The sequence below is a fragment of the Lepus europaeus genome, chromosome 5 (assembly GCF_033115175.1).
Source record: "Lepus europaeus isolate LE1 chromosome 5, mLepTim1.pri, whole genome shotgun sequence".
Taxonomy (NCBI): Eukaryota; Metazoa; Chordata; class Mammalia; order Lagomorpha; family Leporidae; genus Lepus; species Lepus europaeus.
Genome location: NC_084831.1, coordinates 140,051,709 through 140,072,524, shown reverse-complemented (window position 1 = coordinate 140,072,524; position 20,816 = coordinate 140,051,709). Strand labels below are relative to the sequence as shown.

Here is a 20,816-nt window from a genome sequence, read left to right as displayed (position 1 = left end):
GTGTGTCTGAGTGGGGCTGGGAGGCGGGGAGCCCTTGTCGACTGGGAGAAAAGGGATCGAAGGACCGGGACTGGACCCTCGGCCCTGTCCAACCCGCCCGCGACTAACTTCCCTTCTCTGCTCCCGTCGCCGTGGCTTCGGGGTTTGGTTCTGTGGCCCCGCCCCCTCGCCTGGGTCCCGCCCCGGTGCTGCGCGCGCACTTCCCGGAAGCTGGGGGCGGGGCCCACGGCGCCCTGGCTCGCAGCGCCTGCCGGGAGCCACGTCTCCGCTGGCCAAGCGCTTCGCCGGGGTTGGCGTCCCGGCGGCGATCCGGGGGCTGCTGGGAAGATGGCGGACTCTGTGGCCCGCGGATGAGGAGGCCGCGGGGGGAACCCGGCCCCCGGGCCCCGAGACCGACTGAGGGAGCGACCTGCGCGGGGCCTGGGGAGTCATGTAGGGGTGGCGCCTGCGGGGCGGGCCGCGGGAGGGTGGCGGGAGTAGGTGTTAGCGGCGGTGGCCACGGTCTCCTGGCGTCCCTGGGCTGGGGTGGGTGTGGGGGACCCCGACATCGCCGACTCCGCGCCATTGCAGAACTGCGCACTCGGGTCTTACCCGCGCCCTGCGCGGTGGGAGCTGCATTCGTATTTCACTGGTGAGGAGACTTAGGCAGAGAGACGAAGCTACTTGTCCAAGGTCACGCAGCTGGTAAGTGGGGGCGCCCAGCATGGAACCCAGCACTGTCCGGCTGCGGTACCCGCGTTCCACCCTCCGGGCCGCCGCCGCCTCCTGCGGGAGCGGGAGGTGGTCGTCGGGAGCGCGCATTGCTGGAGCCTCCTGGGCTCCATACTGGGCGCAACCACTAACCCGGTTAATGACCTCAGCCTTAACCTCTTCGCCACTCTGGGCCTTGGTTTCTCCATCTGTGAAATGAAGTGATGGCAGCCCTGCCGACCCCCCTCATAGGCGTGTGAGGAGCTCCCGAGGAGATAATGCATGTGGAGCCGCTTTGTGCACAGCGCTGCTATGATTGCTGTTTGGAAGGAGCAGGGCGGGGGAGAGCAGAGCGGTCACCCAAGGTTGCTCTGTCTCCAGGCCTCTCTGGCTGGGGAGTGAGGTTAGGAGGAGATGGCAGGTCTTTCCCCTTTGGAGGAAACCTCACCCCCTCTTCTGGGCTGCCCCTCAGGGTCTCCGTCACCCAACTCCATGCTTCGAGTCCTGCTCTCTGCCCAGGCCTCCCCTGCTCGGCTGTCTGGCCTGCTGCTGATCCCGCCAGTACAGCCCTGCTGTTTGGGGCCCAGCAAGTGGGGGGACCGGCCTCTCGGAGGAGGCCCCCACGTGCAAGGACTGCAGCGGCTTCTGGAACAGGCGAGGAGCCCTGGGGAGCTGCTGCGCTGGCTGGGCCAGAACCCCACCAAGGTGCGCGCCCACCACTACCCTGTGGCACTTCGTCGTCTGGGCCAGCTCTTGGGGTCCCGGCCACGGCCCCCTCCCGTGGAGCAGGCCACACTGCAGGACTTGAGTCAGCTCATCATCCGAAACTGCCCCTCCTATGACATTCACACGATCCACGTGTGTCTGCACCTTGCAGTCTTACTTGGTGAGGAGGGGCTTGAGGAGGGCGTCTGGGAAGGGATGGGCGCTAAGAGTGGAAGACTAGAGAACAAGAACGGAGCTGACAGACATCCGGGAGGGCTGGGCCCCGGATGACACATACCCAGGCCCTCTCGCTGCTGCTTCCCCTCCTGATGGCAGACATGAGTCAACCACGCTCCTTCCACCTTTGTTCAGGCTCCTTCTAATGTGCTCTGGGAAGCCACTGTATTTTGTCACAGTTGTCGTGAGAGCTTATTTGTCATCTTTGTCTCAGACTTCCCCCACAGATCATACTGATAACCTCATGTTCACATGATACTTAACATTTCTCAGTGTTTCCACCAAAACTCAGCACACCTTCCTACCCAGGAGATGGGACGGAGAGGGCTGGGGGGAGTTCCCTAACTAACCCCACGGTTAGAGCAGAGCTGCACAGCTCTGTCACCGGGCCTGCCTCTGCCCCTCTCCCTCCTAGGCTTTCCATCAGATGGGCCTCTGGTGTGTGCCCTGGAGCAGGAGCGAAGGTTCCGCCTCCCTCCGAAACCGCCTCCCTCTCTGCAGCCCGTCCTCCGCGGCGGGCAAAGGCTGGAAGCTGCCCTGAGCTGCCCCCGTTTTCTGCGGCATCCACGGCAGCACCTGATCAGCAGCCTGGCAGGTGCTGGAAGGGGCTTAAAGGCGCGTGGGATGGGGGAGGGGGGCGAGGTACGGAGCTGGGTTGTGTAGATCGGGGAGGAATCTAGCCCATGGGGCGGGCCTGACCTGAGGGCCCGGCATGATAAGCTGTTCTTCACAGAAGCAAGGCCCGAAGAGCTGACTCCCCACGTGATGGTGCTCTTGGCCCAACACCTGGCCCGGCACCGGCTGCGGGAGCCCCAGCTTCTGGAAGCCATTGCCCACTTCCTGGTGGTCCAGGAAGCCCAGCTCAACAGCAAGGTGGGCACACCTCCCATGCTCTTCTCTGAATCACCCTCAGGCTCCGTCTAGCCTCTTGGTGCAGCTGGGCCATTCTGCGCTGTATTTCTTGGGGCTACCACATCCACAAATACCCTCTCAGTGGCTTGTCCAGTGCTCGTGGAACAGCGGGAGGGCAGAGAGCGAGCTGCAGTTTCCAGAGCACTGGGCACCATCTTCGTTTTATCAGTCTCATTCCTTGATGACTCCAGAGCCGGACTCCACAGCAGCGTCCCCTTCTCTCGTCACACAGCCCAAGACACTGTTGCTGCCGTTGAACTTGTGTGTTATGTTGGAGCTAGAGGGACCCTTCTGCCTCTCGAGCAGTGTCCATGCCAAGTTCAGCTTGCAGATCACTGGAGAAGACTTGTGCTGGGTAACGCCCTGCTGTCGCCCCACAGGTGGTACAGAAGTTGGTGCTGCCCTTTGGGCGGCTGAACTACCTGCCTCTGGAACAGCAGTTTATGCCCTGCCTTGAGAGGATCCTGGCTCGGGAGGCAGGGGTGGCACCCCTGGCCACGGTCAACATCCTGATGTCACTGTGCCAGCTCCGGTGCCTGCCCTTCAGAGCCCTGCACTTTGTATTTTCCCCGAGTTTCATCAACCATGTCAGTGGTATGCTGACCCGATGGCCGGCGGGGCCCCTGAGGACCTGGGAGAGCGGGGACCATCTGCAACCCAGCGAGCTCCAGTCCCCACCTCCCCACAGGCACCCCTCACGCGCTGATTGTGCGACGCTACCTCTCCCTGCTTGACACGGCCGTGGAGCTGGAGCTCCCGGGATACCGGGGTCCCCGCCTTCCCCGGAGGCAGCAAGTGCCCATCTTCCCCCAGCCGCTCATCACCGACCGTGCCCGCTGCAAGTACAGGTGGATGGGGCAGCATGGGGTGAGGGGTGGGGACGCCTTGGAAGCAGTCATGTAGAACAGCCAGAGGGCCCATGGGACTGGGCAGGTGGCTGCACTGATGACAGCAAAACGGTCCCCAAGGCTGTTTGTCCAGAGCAGCAGTACTTGACCAGGACCGACTAGGATGAGCCTCTGCGGACCTTCCACTAACTGCGCCCTTTTCCCTTCAGTCACAAGGACATAGTAGCAGAGGGGCTGCGCCAGCTGCTGGGGGAGGAGAAATACCGCCAGGACCTGACCGTGCCTCCAGGCTACTGCACAGGTAAGCCCCGGTGGGCAGAGCAGGCTGGGGAGATGGAGCCTCGGCTAAGGCACTGGTCCTCTTGCCCCTGCAGACTTCCTGCTGTGTGTCAGCAGCTCCGGTGCTGTGCTTCCTGTCAGGACCCAGGACCCCTTCCTACCTTACCCACCGAGGTCCTGCCCTCAGGGCCAGGCTGCCTCTAACCCCACGACCGGGGACCCTGCCCAGAGGTAAGGGAGGCAGGGCAGACGAGCCCTGGCTGTGTTGCCGACAGCACCCTGAACCGTGTCTGCCCCCGCCCCCAGGGTGGTGCTGATGCTGCGGGAACGCTGGCATTTCTGCCGGGACGGCAGGGTGCTACTGGGCTCCCGGGCCCTGAGGGAGCGGCATCTGGGCCTTCTGGGCTACCAGCTCCTCCCGGTAAGAGGCCTGCCCCGCCCTGTCCGGCCGTGTCCCCACTCCCAGCCCCGCAAGTAACCTGCTGCCCTCTCCCCACAGCTGCCCTTCGAGGAACTGGAGTCACAGAGAGGCCTGCCCCAGCTCAAGAGCTACCTGAGGCAGAAGCTGCAAGCCTTGGGGCTCCGCTGGGGGCCGGAAGGGGGGTGAGGGATCACATGGGGTTCAGGATGGCCCCCCTATGGGGGGTAGACAATTTGCACTTTGGCTCCCTATGTTTTGGTTTTTCATTAAAGTCCTTTTCCTTCCCCATTGCTAGCTTCATTTCTGGGACAGGGAGCTGGGCTGGGGTCCCCTGCACCTCTTTTCCATTCATGCCCCCCCCCCCCCCAAGAAACAAAAGGCCAGAAGTAGGTGACAGCTGAAGCACTTTACTGCGGGGGCGGGGTGGAGAGAAGAAGGCTTTAAATTATTCATTTAAATAAAAACAAGGAGGGCAGGGGAAGCAGCCCACAGCCCCGTTCCCTCTGTCCATCAGTCCCTTGGCCGTCCCTCCAGGCAGCAGCTACACGGGCATGGGCATCTCGTTGTACTCATCCACGCCCTCCCGCTCATCAAACACGGGCTCCGCCTCGTTAGCGTCCAGCTGTGGGAGGAGGAGGCTGTTAGCCAGGGGACAGATTGGGGGAGGGGGGCTGCAGAGGCCCTAGGGAGGGAGCACAGGAGCCCTTACGCATTTCATCTCTCGCTCAGTGAAGATGCGGGTGAGCACCACCATGCGGAGCGGCACCGTGAGGATGAGGATGAAGGGGAAGGCCAGGGAAGCGGCTGTGGACATGACAGCCCAGAGCAGGGCCAGGCAGAGCAGCTGCAGGGCCGTGAACAAGTGCATCCGCAGGGTCCGAACCTGGGGAGGGAAGACAGGCTGAGCCCCGGCTTCTGACCAGCTGGCCGCAGCCAGGGCGTGGGGCTGACCCCCTTTCCCCTGCTCAGAGGTGGGGATGGAGATACCTTCTTAAGTGCTTCCAGAGCCTGGTCTGTACAGAAAGTAAAGGGGCTGTCAGAGCAGGAGGGCAACCCAGGTAGACCAGGACGGGGCAGAGGCACGGAGGCCCCTTCCAGCTGGGGCTCACCTTCTTGACGTAAGTGACGTCGGGGTGGTGCTTGGGCGGCATGAGCAGCAGGTGCAGCCGCTCATAGAACTGAATCCCATTAAGAGATGTGACGCCCATGTACAGGAAAATTCCAAAGAGCACGGCCAGGGGGATCTGCCGGAGCAGGTCCCCGATAACGATGGAGAGGCCTGTGGGGTGGGGCGGGGCAGGGCAGATGTCACTGGCACAGATTCCCCACCCCAGTGACGCAGAGCCCTTGGTAGGGCAGGGCCAAGAGCAGCATACCTACAAGCAGGGCCACCAGCAGCCCCGTCACCCGCTGCTCCTTGACCTCCTGAATCTTGGGCTTGTCCCCGGGCGCCACAGCCTTGCTCATGACGGTGAGTGCGTTGGCGTGAGTGACAGAGCGCACGGTGGCAGCGGCCAACCAGGGCAGGCCAAAGAGGGCACAGATGCCCCCCATAGCCACGATGAGCAGCAAGTCCAGGTGGAAGCCAGAGCCCTTCTGCAGCATGCGCTCTTTCTTGGAGATGATCAGCCTGAGAGCAGAGAAGCCTGCCGGGGCCCAGGCTGCACACAGAACCCCCCACAGCCAGACCCTGTGTCTGTTATGGAACTTGGTGGTCCCTGGCCATTCTGTCAGGCCTAGAATTTTCCAACGAGGAGCTGAACCTGCCCCTCAGCCCTTGTCCCCAGCCCAGCCAGCATCAGTGGGGTTTTCTGTGACCTATGAAATAAAACTTCAGTGGCCCACCTGGCAGTCAGAGTCCTCACGCTCCATGGTCTCCCCTGCCCAGTGTAGCTGTGCGCCCATGCTGGCCAGGAACACTGGTTCCCCCCCGCCCCCACCTCGCCCCTATGCTAGGACCACTCACGTGGTGATCTGCGTCTCCATGAAGATGAGGATGAAGACTAGGATGGCAGGCAGCAGGCTGGCAACCATCATCCACACTGGGAAGGGGCTCTTCTCGCCCAGGGGGTTGATGACCCAGCCCCGCTTGTCAGGGGCTGTCACTGAGAATCCACTGGGGACACTCAGTTTCTGGAGGGCAGAGATGGGATAGGATGGAAAAAGCTTGTCATCTACCCAGTTAAAGGATAGGCTCAGGCTGAGGGCTGGAGCAGAGAGCACCCAGGACCCAGGGCCGAGGAAGCAGCTCAGTGCCGGACAGATGGCCACCCCCTTACCTGGGTGTAAGTGTCCTCAATGCTGTAATCCACAAGCACCATGATGAGGATTGCGATGGGCACCCCAAAGTCCCCAATCACCCGCCGGATCTGAGTGGGCAAGCACCATGCTCAGAGGTCACGTGCCCTGCAGCTGCCTCTCACCCCCCAGCAAGTCACCTCTACCCTGGCCCGGCTCCCTGCAGCCCGCAAGCCCACGCACCCGGCCAGGGAAGAACCGGCTGTTCTTGAATTTGCGCAGGAAGAAGGCAATGAAGAAGGTGCCAGCCATGAGCACCAGCGACAGCAGGGCTGTGTTGGGCTGGCCCCGGGGCCTCCCCTGCCCGGCCTGTCCAGCTGAGCTCCTGTTGGCCGGCCCCAGCGTGGTTCCTGCCCCGGCCCAGGTGGCGTTCTCACTGCTGTCTGTCTCTGAGCTGTTGGAGACGGAACAGCCGTGCAGCGGGTGTTCCTGGAAGATCTGGGGAGGGGAGGTCCACAAAGGACTCCATCAGCTAGACCGCAGAGAAGGTTCCCGGCACTCAGCTGTCCGTGGGTGGGGAAAAGCCCACCCTGCCTTCAAGGAGTTTCTCTTATTGGACCGGGAAAATGACCCAGAGAACCAGCACCAACCATGGGGCTGAATGGGATGAGGAGAGGGCCCCAAGGAGCCAGGCGAAGGCAGGAAGGCCATGCACCAGTCAGGCTTGAAGAGGCCTGGGGGTGGTGGCACCTCCCGAGCCTGTCACACACACACACCTGATGCCCAGACTGTGATGTGTGTCACCTCTGTTGCACCCCTGGGTTGGTACGGTGACAGAAGCATGGGTTTCCTCTGTTATTAAACACACGCTGGATTTTTGAAAGATTGATTTGAAACCCTGGTTTGTGTGTTGGTGACAGGGAGACTCGGTGGGAGCAGGAAGAACAAGAAGTCCCAGCCCTGTAGGCTCCACAAACCCAAGCCCAGACTGGCTTGGGGATGCTGCAGCCCAGCCGGGCCCCCAACCCAAAGGATGAACCGTGAGATGGAACAGGGTAGGCCCTGGCTCCTGCCCACCTTGATCAGCTTGTAGAACGTCTCATAGATGAAGATGAGGGAGATGAGAAAGGCGAAGATCTCCTGGGTGAAGCGGGAGACAAAGCGGACCAGGAAGCTGCCCTCCAGAGCCACCATGAGCAGCGCCAGGAGCACCAGCCAGAAGCCGATCCACACACGGCCCACCAGGTACTCCAGCTGGTTGCTGCTACAGAACTGCGGGCAGGGCACAGGGAGCTGTCAGAGCCATGTGGCGGCGACTTGACAAGGTGGGTGTCTGGGCCGGGGGCTGGGGGAGGCAGCTGGAACTGGGCAGGAAGAGTGCCCACCGTGAAGAAGGCCTCCTCGAAGACCAGCAAAGGCCCAGAGAAGCCGATCACCAGCAGTGGCTGAGCCCCCAGCAGGCAGAAGATCACACCCTGCAGCGCCGTGGACATGATCAGCTCCGACACCCCTATCAGGTCCTGCGTCTTCTCTCCTGAGGACGTAGTAGCAAGCAGCTCCAGCGGGGTCCCACGCAGTGCCTGCAGCCCCCCCAGTCCCCCCAGCCGAGGTCTCTGCTTACCCAGCAGCCCCCCGAAGGTGATGGCAGGAGACAGGGCGGCAAAGTAGATGAAGATGACGGCAGCCACGCACTGGGGGTCGAGCGCGTCCCGGAAGTCACTCAGGTAGTGTGGGTAGCGGCGCCGCACGTCGCGGATCAGGCCCCCGAAGGGCCGGCCAGTCCGCCGCAGGGGATCATCTTCGGCTGCACCTGCCGCCTCTACCATCTGCAGGAGCGCTGCAACCCAGGCCTCCGTCAGGGCCCCCATGGGCCCCTCTTGCCCACGCGGCCCGGCCCTCCTCTGTGCGCGCAGACCATCGCCAAGAGCACTGCAACCCAGGCCTCTCCCGAGGTGCCCCTCAAGCCCTCCTGTGCACCCCGCTCCCTCCTCGAGGCGGCCCCAGGCCGGCACGGGCCCGTACCCTTATCTTGGGCAGACTTGGGCTCCAGCCCAGCCCCGGGCGGCAGCAGCCGGCCCTGCTCCTCCCGCTTCTTGAGCATCTGGCGCTGGAAATGGGCGACGGAGCGCAGCAGCTCCTCGCCCTGCACTTCAGAGGGCGGCAGCACCACACTGCAGTCCAGGAAGGCGTTGATGGCGGTCAGCAGGTCCTCGCGCTCGTCTGCCAGGTAGGCCGCCTCGTGGAATTGCTACCAAAGCAGGACGGTGATCGGGAAGGGCACAAGTGGGAGGCTCGACGGCAGAGAGCCGGGGCTGAGTACGATCCAGGGGCATGGGGTGGGGGGGTGGAGTCATGGGGCTGAGGTTGGCCAGGAGGACCAGGCCGGGTCACATTACCAGGGCCCAGAGGAGGACAGACAGATGGACACTGACCTTGTCCGACATGAGGGTGGAGATGGAGCGGCCGATCTCGTGGTAGTCCATGTTGGCGCTGCTCGGGCCCAGCAGCAGGAAGAGGAAGCGCACGGGCACAGGCACCTCCAGCACGGCATCCAGTTCCACAGCCTCCCGCAGCCGCACGAAGGCCATGGTGGGGCGGGAGAGGAACTCCACGCAGCCTAGAGGCAGGAGGCTGTTGTGGGCGAGCGCAGGCGCCAGGCCAGCAGCAGCCCCAAGGCCTGGCTGCAGAGCCCCCTCTTGCCCGAGACTCGCCCCACATACCCACAAGGACCACCGTGGCCTCGGCGTTCTCCGGGATCTTCTCCAGCAGCTTCAGCTCGTGCTTGGACTTGGAACGTGTGATGCCGGCCGGCGGGGCAGCAGAGGACAGCTCGCGCTGGGGGAACATGGGGGAGGAGGGAACTCAGCCCGGGCGGGGGCGCCTCCCACTGCGTGCTCACACCCAGGCTCGCTCACAGTCCTGCCACCAGCCCCAGGTAGCGCTGCTGTCCCCTCACCTCTCGCTCCACATCCAGCCGGGTCTCGGGAATTCCTCCAATGAGGGGCTCGGTGACATGAGGGTCGCTCTCAGCCCCCTGGCCGTGGTGATGGCCCAGCAGGGAGCCCAGGGAGCCGGCCGAGATGTTGCGGGGGAAGGAAAAGTCCTTCTCATCACTCGGGTGGCTGACGGGAGCAGAGAGCAGCGAGGTTGACGAGGGGTGATGGCAGGGGCCTCTGGGGACAGGCGGGAAGGAGGAAGTGGGGCCCCCTGCCCCGCAGGGCCCCACCTGTGTTTCAGCAGCAGGGCCCGCAGCACGTTGGCTCTGTCTTCGGCCTTGATCTGGTCAGAGATGACCATCTGCTCCACCACCTGGTGGGCCACCCCAGGCAGGGTCTGCTGGTCCAGGTCCAAGAGCACGGCCCCTAGGAGAGAGGCGGCATGGAGATTTCCCCAGAGAACCATGGTGGGTGAGCTGGGCAGGGGCGGGGGCAGCCAGCTGGGTGTGACCCAGGGCATGGGCACAAGCCTACAGATAAGAGGACCAGGGCTGGAATCCCAGCTCTGTCCCTGATGCCCACGTCACCTTGACCGCCCCTCTGGAATGGCGTGAGGCTCAGCAGAGACCACCAACACTCACTATGATGCTCCGTGTGGTGAGTACCCAGCCTCAGTGGGACGCTCCAGGCTGTCCACCCTAGCTGTTAGAAGTCCCTCCTTCCTCTTGGTGAGCTGTGTGTCCATTCCGAGGTCCCCGTCCCACTCTCTGGACACGGGACACGGCCTTGTCCCCATGGCAGCCCTGAACTAGCCGGAGACGACCCCTTCCCCCCAGCCCCCTCCACTTCCCCTCACTTCTCCAGGCCCGAGAGCTGTCCCTGGGCGGCACCTAGACTTCTTGCCACCATTGCATACAGAAATGAAAAGTCTCTTCAAAGTGACTGGGTCATATCTCCAGCAAGGTCAGCTTTCAGGAACAAAGAACTGAAGGATAAACAGTTCATCGGCAGCCAAAACAGACACGGCACAGCCACAGGCCGGTCAAGTGCCCGCACTCTGGCACTGTACCCAAAGGGCCAGGACTCTCTCGGAGCCTTGTCACTCTCGGTTTGGAAACAGCTCTACCAGGAGGTTTCTCGGTCCTCAGCTGCTGGGGAACAGGCCCTCTGAAACTGGCAGTGACTGCCCCAACGGGAAGGAGGAAACATGCGGCCACAGGCTGGAACACCATCAGTGACACGCACACAACCCTAGGGATCAGCTCATATGCCCTGGAATCTACACGACGCTCACGAGGCATGCTAGGAGCTTCGGAGAGCTGTCCGTCAAAATGGTTTAAAAACAGCTTGCCAGGGACCGGCACTGTAGCGCAGCGTGTTAAAGCCCCAGCCTGTAGTGCTGGCATCCCATAGGGGTGCTGGTTCAAGTCCCAGCTGCTCCACTTCCCATCCAGCTCTCTGCTGTGGCCTGGGAAAGCAGTAGAAGATGGTCCAAGTCCTTGGGCCCCTGCACCCGTGTGGGAGACCCGGAAGAAGCTCCTGGCTCCTGGCTTCGGATCAGCTTAGCTCTGGCCATTGCGGTCATTTGAGGTATGGATCAACAGAATGGAAGACCTCTCTTTCTCTCTGACTCTACCTCTCTGTAACTCTTTCAAATAAATAAATCTTAAAAAAAAAAAAAAAAAAAAAAAAGCTCCCCACCCTCAAACGCGTCGTTGAAAACATCAGGCGCAGAGAACCTGCTCGCTGCCAACCCTAGACACACGAGGGCAGCGTCACCCCCGCCCTGCAGAGCCCCTGGGACGCGGGGGTGAGGGACCACACGCAGTGCTCTCAGAGAACAGGCCACAGAGCAGGGGCTTGCCCGGGGGGAGGACGCGCAGGTTACCGTGGGCCAGGGTCCGGCGGAGCTCCAGGAGACTGCGGAATGACAGAGAGGCGACATGAGGCTTCCCCCAGCGCTCCGTCTCCTCCTCCACGTCCTCCTCAAATTTGATCCAGCGCGCCGTCTCCCGCCACTGAGGCTCCTGGTTCTTGTCCAAGAGCAACTCGTTCAGCTCCACAAACACCTTGGGGTGAGATGAGATGGGCACTGCAGGGTGCGGAACCAGAGGCCGCTCCCCCCACCCCCACCCCTCCATAGGGAGGGGTCTCAGCGCAGAGCAAGTCAGCCCCCACACAGCTCACAGCCCAGAGGGGCCTCGCACAAGGGCCCGACCAACCTGTCTGTTGCCTTCATCTGTAACACCCACCTCGGAGGGCTGTGAGAATTAACTGAAAAGCACATAAGCTGCTTGGCGTGCTACCCGACTCAGCGCTTGCTGTCCTCTCACTCTAGATGGAGCAGTGACCTGCGTGATTCTATCCATGTACATTCAGGAGCGGCAAAATTCATTGCAACTGACAGGAGAGTGGGCACTGACCACGCGTGTGGGGACGGCCTCTATCTGGGTGGCAGTTTTCCAGGTGTCGCATGAGCAACACCGAGCTGGACGCTGGAGACGACTGGGAATGACTGTACGACTGTTATACCTCAATAAAAAGGTTCAAAAAAACGCAGAGAGCTCAGGATCAGAGCCCCGGAGTCGACGGCGGGCAGTGCCACTCAGTAACAAAGTGACCTTGGCCAAGATACAGCCGCCTGGTTTACGGCTGCCTCCACCTGCGCCGCCTTCCTCACAAACTGTTGGGAGGAGCCAGTGAGCAGAGATGACTGGGTTTGGAAAACGAGGGCTACCTCTGGCCCAAAGGGTCCCTTTGTTCAAACCAGGAAAAGGCAGCTGCTCCCCAAACACCTCACTGCCACCTTGCCAGAAGACGGTCACAACACTCACAACATCCGCAATGTCTCGGGCATGAATCATAACCACAACGCCCAGATGTGCCCGTTGCACTCCTGCAACCTTGGTGACCAGAGCGGGCGGCCCCGGAGCGGAGCGTGAGGTTACTGCTGCCCCAGAGGCTAGAAAGAAGATGGTTGGAGAGACGGTGGGGCGGCATTGATGCAGGGAACAGTACCTCGTGGGGCTTGTGGGGGGCCCGGGGTCGGGCGCGAGGCGTGGGGCCAGGCTCTCGCCCTTCCCGGCTGCTCTGAGCTGACCCTTTGGCATTCTTCCGCACCAAGTGCCGCCGCACCCCAGGAACATCCTCAAACCGGTGACCTGGCCAGGGACAGAGCCTGAGTCAGCCTTCCCCTTTCCCACACTCCTCTTCCCACCGGCACCGGCCTCGGCCCAGGCCCCAGCACTCACTCTTCATGAGGTCTAGGTCGGCTGTGGCCAGCGTCTGGGCCTCGCTCTCATCTGTGGGCACGCGGGGCAGTAGCGCCTGCTCGGCGCCAGTCATGCTCCCGATGCGCCGCCTCTCCTGAAGGTTGTAGCTGCGATGCCCGGGCTGGGCTTTGGTCAGGGGGCGCCCAGAGGCACCCCCGTTGTCACCTCCTGCTGTGCCACTGGCCAACACTGCTACCTCTTCCACCGGGACTCTGGAGAGACAGAGCAGCCTTGAGCCCAAGAAAGTGGCCTTCTCCCCTACACCCAGCACCACACAGGGGAATGCAGGATGGGGACCAGACCCCCCCACGCCCCTATCCCATGCTCTCCCTCCCCACTCCCAGAAGGTGGGTGCAGGAAGAGAGAGACTTCCGGAAGCAATCTCTAGCTGTGCGCCCTGAACAAGTACCCCCACCAACATCAACTCCTCAGCAGAGTGGGGCTAAGGCCCTCATGGTGCTAAGAGAGGTGAAATTCAGGAAAAGCACCAGTGCGGGCCATGGCTCGCAACAGGTGATCAAGAACATTACTTTGCATTCAGTCCCTTGCCCCTCAGCCCTGCCCCCACACACCCCTACCACAGGACTCAGGAGGTGGCCAGTGTTAGGCATCACTAATTAAAGGGGTCTTTGATGTAGAACAGGCCTTGGAAGCTGCTGATGGCTTCCCTGAGCTTGTGGGGAGGGTACGAATGTCTCATCCTGGACTGGGCACTATCCTAGCAGTTAAGACACTGCTTGGAACGCCAGCATCCCAGACCACAGTGTCGGGGTCTGAGCCCCAGCTCTGCTCCTCATTCCAGCTTCCTGATAATGCACACTGGGAGGCAGGGCTGATGGCTCAGGTACGTGGGTGCTTGCCACCCATGTGAGAGACCCGGACGCCTGGCTTTGGCCTGGCCCAGCCTTGGTGGCTGTGGGCATTTGGGGGGAATAAACCAAAGGACGAGAGAGTTCTCTTGCCTTTCGAATTAATAAAACAAAACAAACAAAAACAACCAAATTCAAATGCCTCATCCGTTGCAGGCTCTGACTTCTGCTCCTCTCCCCATTCTGTGTCAGTGCCCCAGGCCCAACCCCACCTGCCTCCCCCATCCTCCTCTCTTGATACTGAGCTGCTCCATCGCTCCAAGCCCACTTCCCCTCCTGTGACAGAGCTGTCCACTGCCAGGCCCTCTCGTCCCACCCCCATCCTCGGAGCCCTCACTGTGCACACCCTTGTCCACTGCCCCCATCCCGTCTCCAAGCCAGGCTTTCTCTGAGGCTCCTGCTTCCTCCTGGCTGGCTGACACCAGAGGCCAGCTCCATCCGCACAGCCCGTCTCCTCGGCGTGCCCGTGCACTCTGCGCCTCTGTCAGCCCTTCGCACTACCTGGCACCCAGAACACAACAGGTCCGCGATAGCAACGACCTTGAGACCGGCTCAAAGTCATTTCCTGCAGGAAGCCGTCCCTGACTGGTGCCCCCAAACTCAACTCCAGTCTCCTGCTGGTACTGACGCTCTGTATGAGCCAGGCCACTGCGTGCAGGGACAGCATCCTGGAGCCGTGTCACAGGATAACACTCGGTTTCCAACTGGGGTGGACGAGCAGCCCCCAGGAATGACAGGGGTTCCCTATTCCTCTCCAACCCTGGGGCAGCACTGGGAGGCCACCAGTTCAGTTCCCCAGCCATAGCTCGATGCCACTTCTGACATGAAGGGTGGAGGGCCAGGCGGGGGGTGGGGGGCAGCTTAGCCTATCTGTTCCTTGCCTGGCCAAACCACACTTAGAACCTTAGCTCACAACACCCTTTAATCCCTACACCACCCAGTGAGAAGGCTTCTATTACGCCTTCTCTACAGACCCTGGGCAGACTTGAACCCCAGCCTGATGACTCCATGGTCCATTCTTTTCTGTGCATCACCTCAGCGCTATAGCAAGGGAGAGCCACTTGTTGACTGGGGTGTACTTACCCAGTCTGGGCTCCTTTGGTGGCCCAAGGGGCCGCCTCTTGGTGGGGCAGCAGTGTAGGAGGAGATGGGCTGGTCCTTTCCGCCTTTCGCTCCGCGCCTTCATCCTCCTGGAGAAAGAACTGCAACACGGATCCTTGTGGGCAGAAGGGACAGGCCAGGGCCCTGCAGGCTTCCCCAAGTGCCCGGGGCCTCCCTCACCTGTACCGAAGAGGGAGTGGAGGCGGGGGATGGCTCTGTGGGTGCCCTGGCCCCCTCGGCCTCATTGGCCTCCTCCTCATCTTCCTCCCCCTCCTCAATGGTGGGGGTTTCCCCAGTTGGGGAGGCTCCAGGGCGCCTTCGAGGCTTCCGTCCTGGGCCCTGAGGGGTCTTGCGGCGGCGAGCATCCGGTGGAAGGTGGGTGGACAGCGGGTGATGGATGTGGTGAGAGGACTGCCGGTGGTCTGCAGGGAGGAAGGGGCGTGGCTGCTGGCAGGCACAGAGTCCCTCCCTGGCCATCCCGGCCCCCAACCCCAGCCCTAGCCCAGCCGAGCCTGAGCCCTCTGCCTCCCGTGCACCCCTGCCTGTCCCTCACATTCAAAGTCTTCCTCCCCATAGCTGCGGCCTGGTTCCTCCCCTCCACGAGACCCGGCCTCCTGTAGGATCTCCTCAAACCGCTCCACGCCCAGGGTGCGGTGCAGTTCATCCTCCTCCTGTTCCGGGAACCCAGGTGTCCCAGGGCCCAAGCTCTCTGGTTCTGGCTGCAAAGAAGAAGGGTGGCCGAGGTCACACAGTGGCTCACTGGGAACTGGACTCCAAAACCCCACCCCGCCCAGCGCTGGAGATACAGTAGCCTCCGGGCAGTGGGTCCCTGGCTGCCAGTACCCTCCCTAACACCAGGGACCCAGTACCCTCTCCCACCCCCAGCAGTCTCCCCCCTCCAACACACTCTTCAGCAAACCGTCCCCTCAAATCTGGGATCTGACACCCCCCATAATCTGTTCCCTCCAGTGCCAGGACTCAGTCACCCTCCAGCAGCCTCTGGGTTCCCGGCTGCCTGGACCCTGTCTTGCAGTCAGTGTCCATCAGTTCTGGGGCAGGTGAAAGGGCCCAGCCTGGAGATTCCAGGAGAAATCCCGTGTGTCCAGCCCTCCTGCAGCCTGGAGGGAGGGTGTGCTAACTGGGCAGTCCACATGGCAGAGAGTGAAGGAACTCCTTTTGGCTACAGGAAACCTGCTGAGCCCCAAAAGTAAGTTCTGGCTGGCGGCCCCCACAAGCTGATTCCGAGCAGGCCTGAGTCACACAAACCCAGCCCTACTAGGGACAGGAATATGCACCCTTCACCTAGCCAGCAGAGCCCCCTATTCACAGCAGCAAGCCTGGCCCCACCAGCCCCTCAGGCAGCGAGCCCCGCCCCTCACCCCACCCCCACTCCCCCCACCTGAGTCATCCTGCGGAGGAGCGCGGCAGCAGACAGCCAGGGCAGGGCCAGCCGGGCAGGGACTGCAGCGGCGCTTGGGAGAGCTTAGCCCAGCAGAGCCGGGGCGGGCAGCCTTGGTCCAGCCCCCCACCCACCCCCTGCCGGTCTCTGCTCTGGGCGCCGCCAAATATTTGCTCAGGAGCTTCTGCACTTCAAGGGCATCGGGACCTCCAGGGGCGGGGGTAGGCAGCCCCTCCATGGCAGCACCTGCGGCTAGCGCAAGGAAGAGCCAGGGTAGGAGGGCCAGGGTGAAGGGCGGGTCCTGGGGAGACACCGAGGAGTGGGGAGCTGGAGCCGCTGGAGCCGGCGGGGACACTGGATACGAGAGGACGACAGGGTCAGGCTGGCTTCTCCTTTGCACAGAGGGCTCCTGCCCAGCCCATCGCCACAGCTGGAGCCCGGCTCCCACCAGAAGCAGCACCGCAGGAGGAAGCAGGCGGGAGAGGGCGCAGGGAGCCAGCCTGGGGAGGGGGGAGGGGGCGGCGGACCCCTCGCACCTGAGGCCGCAGGAGGAAGTCCATGACCGGCAGGGGTGAACACTGGAAAGAGGGGAAGGGCACTGGCCCGCACCCCTTCCCAGTCACGTGCCCTACTGGGCCAAAGTGACCAATTACAGGGCTGACTGTGGCACCTGGGGTTAATCATTAGCCTCCTTAGGGAAATCTGGAGGGGGCCACGTGGGGCGGCGGCCACGTGGGGGGCGGGGGAGCGGAGGGGCGGGCCTGGGGAGCACGTGGGCAGGGGGCGGGGCCGGGGCGGAGCCAGCCGTAGACGCAAGTCCTGGCCAGAGAGAAGCTGCGCGCGAGCCTCCGCGCCGCACCAAGGCCGGGTCTGAAGGGGTCGCAGGGTCAGAGACCCAGGATTTCCAAGGCTCCTGTTCCACTGAGGCTAAACTACCGTCTAGGTCTTCAAGAAACAGTCTTTAACTCCTTCCCCAAGGATTAAAAGGTTCTCGATCGCGCCACAAGTTGCAAGACCAGGGTAGGGATGGCAGTGGGTCTCCCCGAAACACCTCAGGCTCCTTCTCCCAGCTTACACCCCTACACACACACACAAGCGCGCACCCGGTTGGCGTGGACCCTGTGCCAGAGCAGCTGTGGCTGCCAGGACAGGCGACTGGGGGGGCCCGGCGGACCCCGCAGGCAACACTCACCGTTCTGAAAGAATCTGCGCCCGAGGCGGGGCGCCGGGGGGCGCTGCTCATGGCCAAATCTTAGCCCTTTTCGCTGTCGCTGCGGCTTTCAGAGCAACAAGGCGGAGGCATAACCTGGGTGGGGGAGAGGACGGATCACCATCTGAGGAGCAGGCCAAGCGGCCGGGCGCCCGCCACGAGGGTCCCCTCGATGCTCAGGATCCCCATCGACTTCGAAGAGCGGAAAGGGTGGCCCTCAGAGGCGGCGAGAGCAAAGAGGAGAGTTATTTATAGGAAGAAGAGAGACGAACAGAGAGAGAGGAGAAGAGGAGTGAGAAGGAGGGAGCCACGAAGCGCCAAGGGACTGAGCGCAAGGACGGGAGGGGGAGGAAGCGAGCGCGGCAGAGATCAGGGAGGGAACGATAAAGAGTGGAGGGAGAACGGGAGCGAGGGCCCAGGCAGAAACAGGAACCCGGGAGGTGGGCCCGAGACCAGAGACAGGGGTGTGGTGGGGAGAGGGAGACACCCGCGGAGCAGAAGCTGCAGGGAGGAGGGGCAGGCTGCCCGAGAGGAAGCGGAGAGAGAGGATTCTGGAGGGAGCCCAGAGGCAAGCAGGGGGGCACCCGCTGCGAGGGGGTGCCCCCTCCCCCGCCCGGGCCGGCAGGCTGGAGAGAAGCAGGCTCCCGCCAGGAAGGGCACGATCCCAACTCCACTCACTCAGTGGGAAGGGAGGAAGGGCCGGCCGGTGGGCACAGGCTGGGCAGAGCTTTATAATGGGGGAGGGGCACGTGATGGGCTGGGCACAGAAACCCCGAGGTTCAGCCTCCGAGGGGCAGTCGGGATCCCTTCCCTCTCCTCCCCTCCCCGGCTCAGGCGAGGAAAAGGTGAGCAGCCCGGGCTGCTGCCCTCCTGACAGTGACTGTCCCGGAGTCCCGAGAAGACACTGTTGGGGGAGAACAGCAGGAGTGCCTGTTCCCACAGGGCAGGGCAGTGCAAGGGGGCCCCCAGGCTCTCCGATGGTAACAATACTGAAGCTCCCTGGTCTGGGGAGCCCAGTTAGCCCAACTTAGGGCTACCTCAAGGGTAGGGCAGGTCAATGGAGGGTCAGTAGTGCAGGTGGGGGGCATCAGCCCAGGGTGGGGAGCCCAGGCGACACATTCCTGGCAAGCACTCCAACTCAGCTGACTGCTCTCTCCACCTCCCCCTCAGCAGGCCTTCAGCCAGGGCATGGCCAGCGTGGGGGAGAGGTGTCCTGCAGGGGTGTGGGGATCTGTGCTGAGCACCTGCAGGGGCTCCCTCCCACCTCCGGGCTGTGCCCTCCTCCCTTCACCCCCCTCACTCCTCCCCGGCTATCCCCGAACACAAAGCAGCTTCTGTCCAGAGCATCGGTGCCCATAATCCGGGGTAGGGGCACATTCCGGGGACCAGCCCCGACCGGCCCGGAGGATTAGCATCTCTGCCCCTGCCTGAGGGATTAGCACCCTGGACCCCTACTTGGGCATTAACCACGTCTCAAGTGAATTCGTACATTCCACAGCTCGAGGGCGTGTGTCTACCCGAGGAGAGGAGGGAGGGCGAAGTGGACCCCGGATTTCAGGCACCGCCGCCCCCTACAACCGGCACAGAGCTCCTCACCCACATATACTGGCCCCCCGGGAGTCCCATCCAACCCTCCGGGTTCATCTTTCTTATTCCCATTCGGCTGGCCCCGCTTTTGCTCGACCCCATGTCCTGACCTGACCCTCAACACCCCTCTCCTGGCTCCACCTCTGAACCCGGGCCGGAGGCTCCGGGCAAGCCCTAGGCGAGGCGTCCAAGGCAGGACTCAAGAACTCTATGAGGGTGGGGGGGCGGGGAGGGGGTCGCCTGGAGCCCGCCCAGGAGAGGGAGAGCAGGCAGCGCCTCCCCGAGACTACCCCCTCCTGGTGGCAAGGGGGCGCGGCACCCTTAGCTTCACGCAACTTTAAGAAGCGGACCCCCAAATCCCCACTTCCGACCGGGACTCCGCTCGCCTCCCCATCCTCTCGTCCAGACCTTAGTTCCCCGCGCCCCAGTCTCCGCCCTTTCCTCCACTTCCACTCCTCCTCGCTCGAGTCCCGAGTTCCCCCCCTCCCTTCCTCCCTCCGCGGCCCTGGCCCTCCCCCGCCGCCACCTTTCCGCTCACCCGCTTGCTCGGCGCTTCGTGCCCCGGGGGTCTCGGGGTCTCTCCCGGTCCTCCGGCGCCCTCGCGCGCTCCCAAATACTTCCCCGTGCCCACCCCGGGGCGCGCCCCTGCCGCTCCCAACTTCTCCCAACTCAACTTTCCCCCGCGTCGCGGGCAGGCCAGCCCCCAGCGTGCGCGCCCCCCGGCGCACCGTGCGCGGCCCCGCCGCGGCCAGTGGGGAGGCGGAGAGCGGGGGCCGAGGCCAGGGGGTGGGGGCGCGCTTCCAGGCACTACCCGGCACCAGGAGCCGGGCCCCGGAGGCCGCCCCCGCGGGGTCTCTGGGCCCGGCCCCGCGAGGCCGCCGCCCAGGGCTTCCCCGCGCGGGGCTCGGGCGCCCGGGGACGCCGTCTCTTGCTCCATGACGGCACTTCTGGGCGGAGAAGAGCCTGCTTTTCGCTGGAGATCCCAGCCGGCACAGGACGGCCAGGAAATCCAGGCAGTTGCGATACAAACGCAGCAGGGCCAAGACTCTCTTGCGCCCACCTCCACGCCACCCCGCAGGCCTCCAAGAGAAGCCCCCCTGTCTGCACCGGGCACGAGGTGATGGCGGCTGGAGGTTGGCTGCCCCTTACCCCTAGGACTGGTCACTTTCAGGGACACAGACGCCTCGCGGCGGCCCCCTCCTCGTCCTTGCTACCTTCCACCCTGAATCGAGTCCTGTTCTTTTAAAGAACTTTGTGTGCCATCTTGTTTTCTCAATTAAAAATGCGTTTAGGTAAGGATTATAGACTTGTTTGTTTTTTAGTCTGCCACGTGGGTGAAGCACAGCATTGTGTATGTGAAAGCATTCTGATATGAAGGAATTAATCCACAAATTGTCAGCACCAGTCCTGGTTCCTGGCTGCGGAGTGCTATTTGGGGCTGTTTTCGCCCAGTTCACAGCCCGGAAGAATGCAATCGTGAGACAATTAGAGAGCAGCACAGGAAAATCTATAATCAACTGCTGTAAGGGATGAGGTAAAGGCTGCTGTAAGTGTAGCATCTGTCTGTGGTCTTGTCTGTAGAGGGGGTAACCAACCTGTCAGCCCTCGTGGGCCACACCCTGACTGCCTCCAGTGGGCTCTGCTCGGAAGACTGGGATCTGGGGGGACTCCCAGGGCTCCAGCCGGCTCGCCTCATCATGGGCTCCGAGACGAAAGATGGGGTCCAGCAGAGGGAGAAGTCGCCCTTCCAATCCAGCCAGAAATGGCAAACACTTGCCTCTACCCAGCCCTGGGGTCAGCTGGTCCCTGTGAGGTCATCGTTCCTATTCCCCAATCAACCTTGAGGTCACTGGGAGGCCTGAGGCGAGGTGGAAACCCGCGCTGAGGTCGCTCGGAACTCATCATCAACCAGGTCAGAGCTGGGCCACTAGGTCCCGGATCTGGGCCGCCAAACCTCAACCCGAGGGCGCCCTACCCCCACCCCGCCGCATTCTGGAACGCGTAGTCCCAGAGCGACCCTTTTCAAGAAGGCACACAGAAAAGGAATAACAAGAGCGGGGCACACTGGGAACCGTGGCGTCACGGTGGGGACGCCCAAGGAGCGGACACGTG

At 62.8% G+C, this 20,816-nt stretch overlaps 2 protein-coding genes across 9 annotated transcripts; one reads left to right on the top strand and one right to left on the bottom strand.

Annotated features, from left to right (window-relative positions):
• Positions 1–249: 249 nt before the first annotated feature.
• On the top strand, positions 250–4,374 carry FASTK (Fas activated serine/threonine kinase). Of its 5 annotated transcripts, none has more exons than XM_062192855.1 (10): positions 250–432; positions 1,163–1,576; positions 2,048–2,227; positions 2,369–2,505; positions 2,925–3,138; positions 3,233–3,392; positions 3,602–3,693; positions 3,767–3,902; positions 3,978–4,092; positions 4,171–4,374. In XM_062192855.1, exons 1-10 carry the CDS (start codon positions 351–353, stop codon positions 4,276–4,278), a joined length of 1,638 nt encoding a protein of 545 aa, XP_062048839.1. In that variant the 5' UTR covers positions 250–350; the 3' UTR covers positions 4,279–4,374. The 5 variants fall into 5 exon arrangements, with proteins under 5 accessions (XP_062048839.1, XP_062048838.1, XP_062048843.1 ...); XM_062192854.1 differs by having other exon boundaries at positions 251–432; positions 2,366–2,505; XM_062192859.1 differs by having other exon boundaries at positions 342–432; positions 1,163–1,395; positions 2,366–2,505.
• A 109-nt stretch (positions 4,375–4,483) lies between these two features.
• On the bottom strand, positions 4,484–20,721 carry SLC4A2 (solute carrier family 4 member 2). 4 transcript variants are annotated; one of them, XM_062192852.1, is made up of 24 exons: positions 19,243–19,410; positions 17,100–17,213; positions 15,062–15,227; positions 14,689–14,930; positions 14,491–14,609; positions 12,518–12,750; positions 12,285–12,427; positions 11,155–11,335; positions 9,557–9,692; positions 9,287–9,452; positions 9,051–9,165; positions 8,763–8,947; positions 8,353–8,578; positions 7,952–8,167; positions 7,716–7,864; positions 7,408–7,602; positions 6,574–6,828; positions 6,372–6,461; positions 6,059–6,225; positions 5,469–5,722; positions 5,202–5,371; positions 5,080–5,105; positions 4,802–4,975; positions 4,484–4,714 (listed from the first exon to the last, which is right to left on the bottom strand). In XM_062192852.1, the coding sequence occupies exons 2-23, from the start codon at positions 17,148–17,150 to the stop codon at positions 4,807–4,809; spliced, it is 3,654 nt and encodes a 1,217-aa protein (XP_062048836.1). In that variant the 5' UTR covers positions 17,151–17,213; positions 19,243–19,410; the 3' UTR covers positions 4,484–4,714; positions 4,802–4,806. The 4 variants fall into 4 exon arrangements, with proteins under 4 accessions (XP_062048836.1, XP_062048835.1, XP_062048834.1 ...); XM_062192851.1 differs by lacking the exons at positions 5,080–5,105; positions 19,243–19,410 and adding an exon at positions 20,300–20,721; XM_062192850.1 differs by lacking the exon at positions 5,080–5,105.
• Positions 20,722–20,816: the final 95 nt, after the last annotated feature.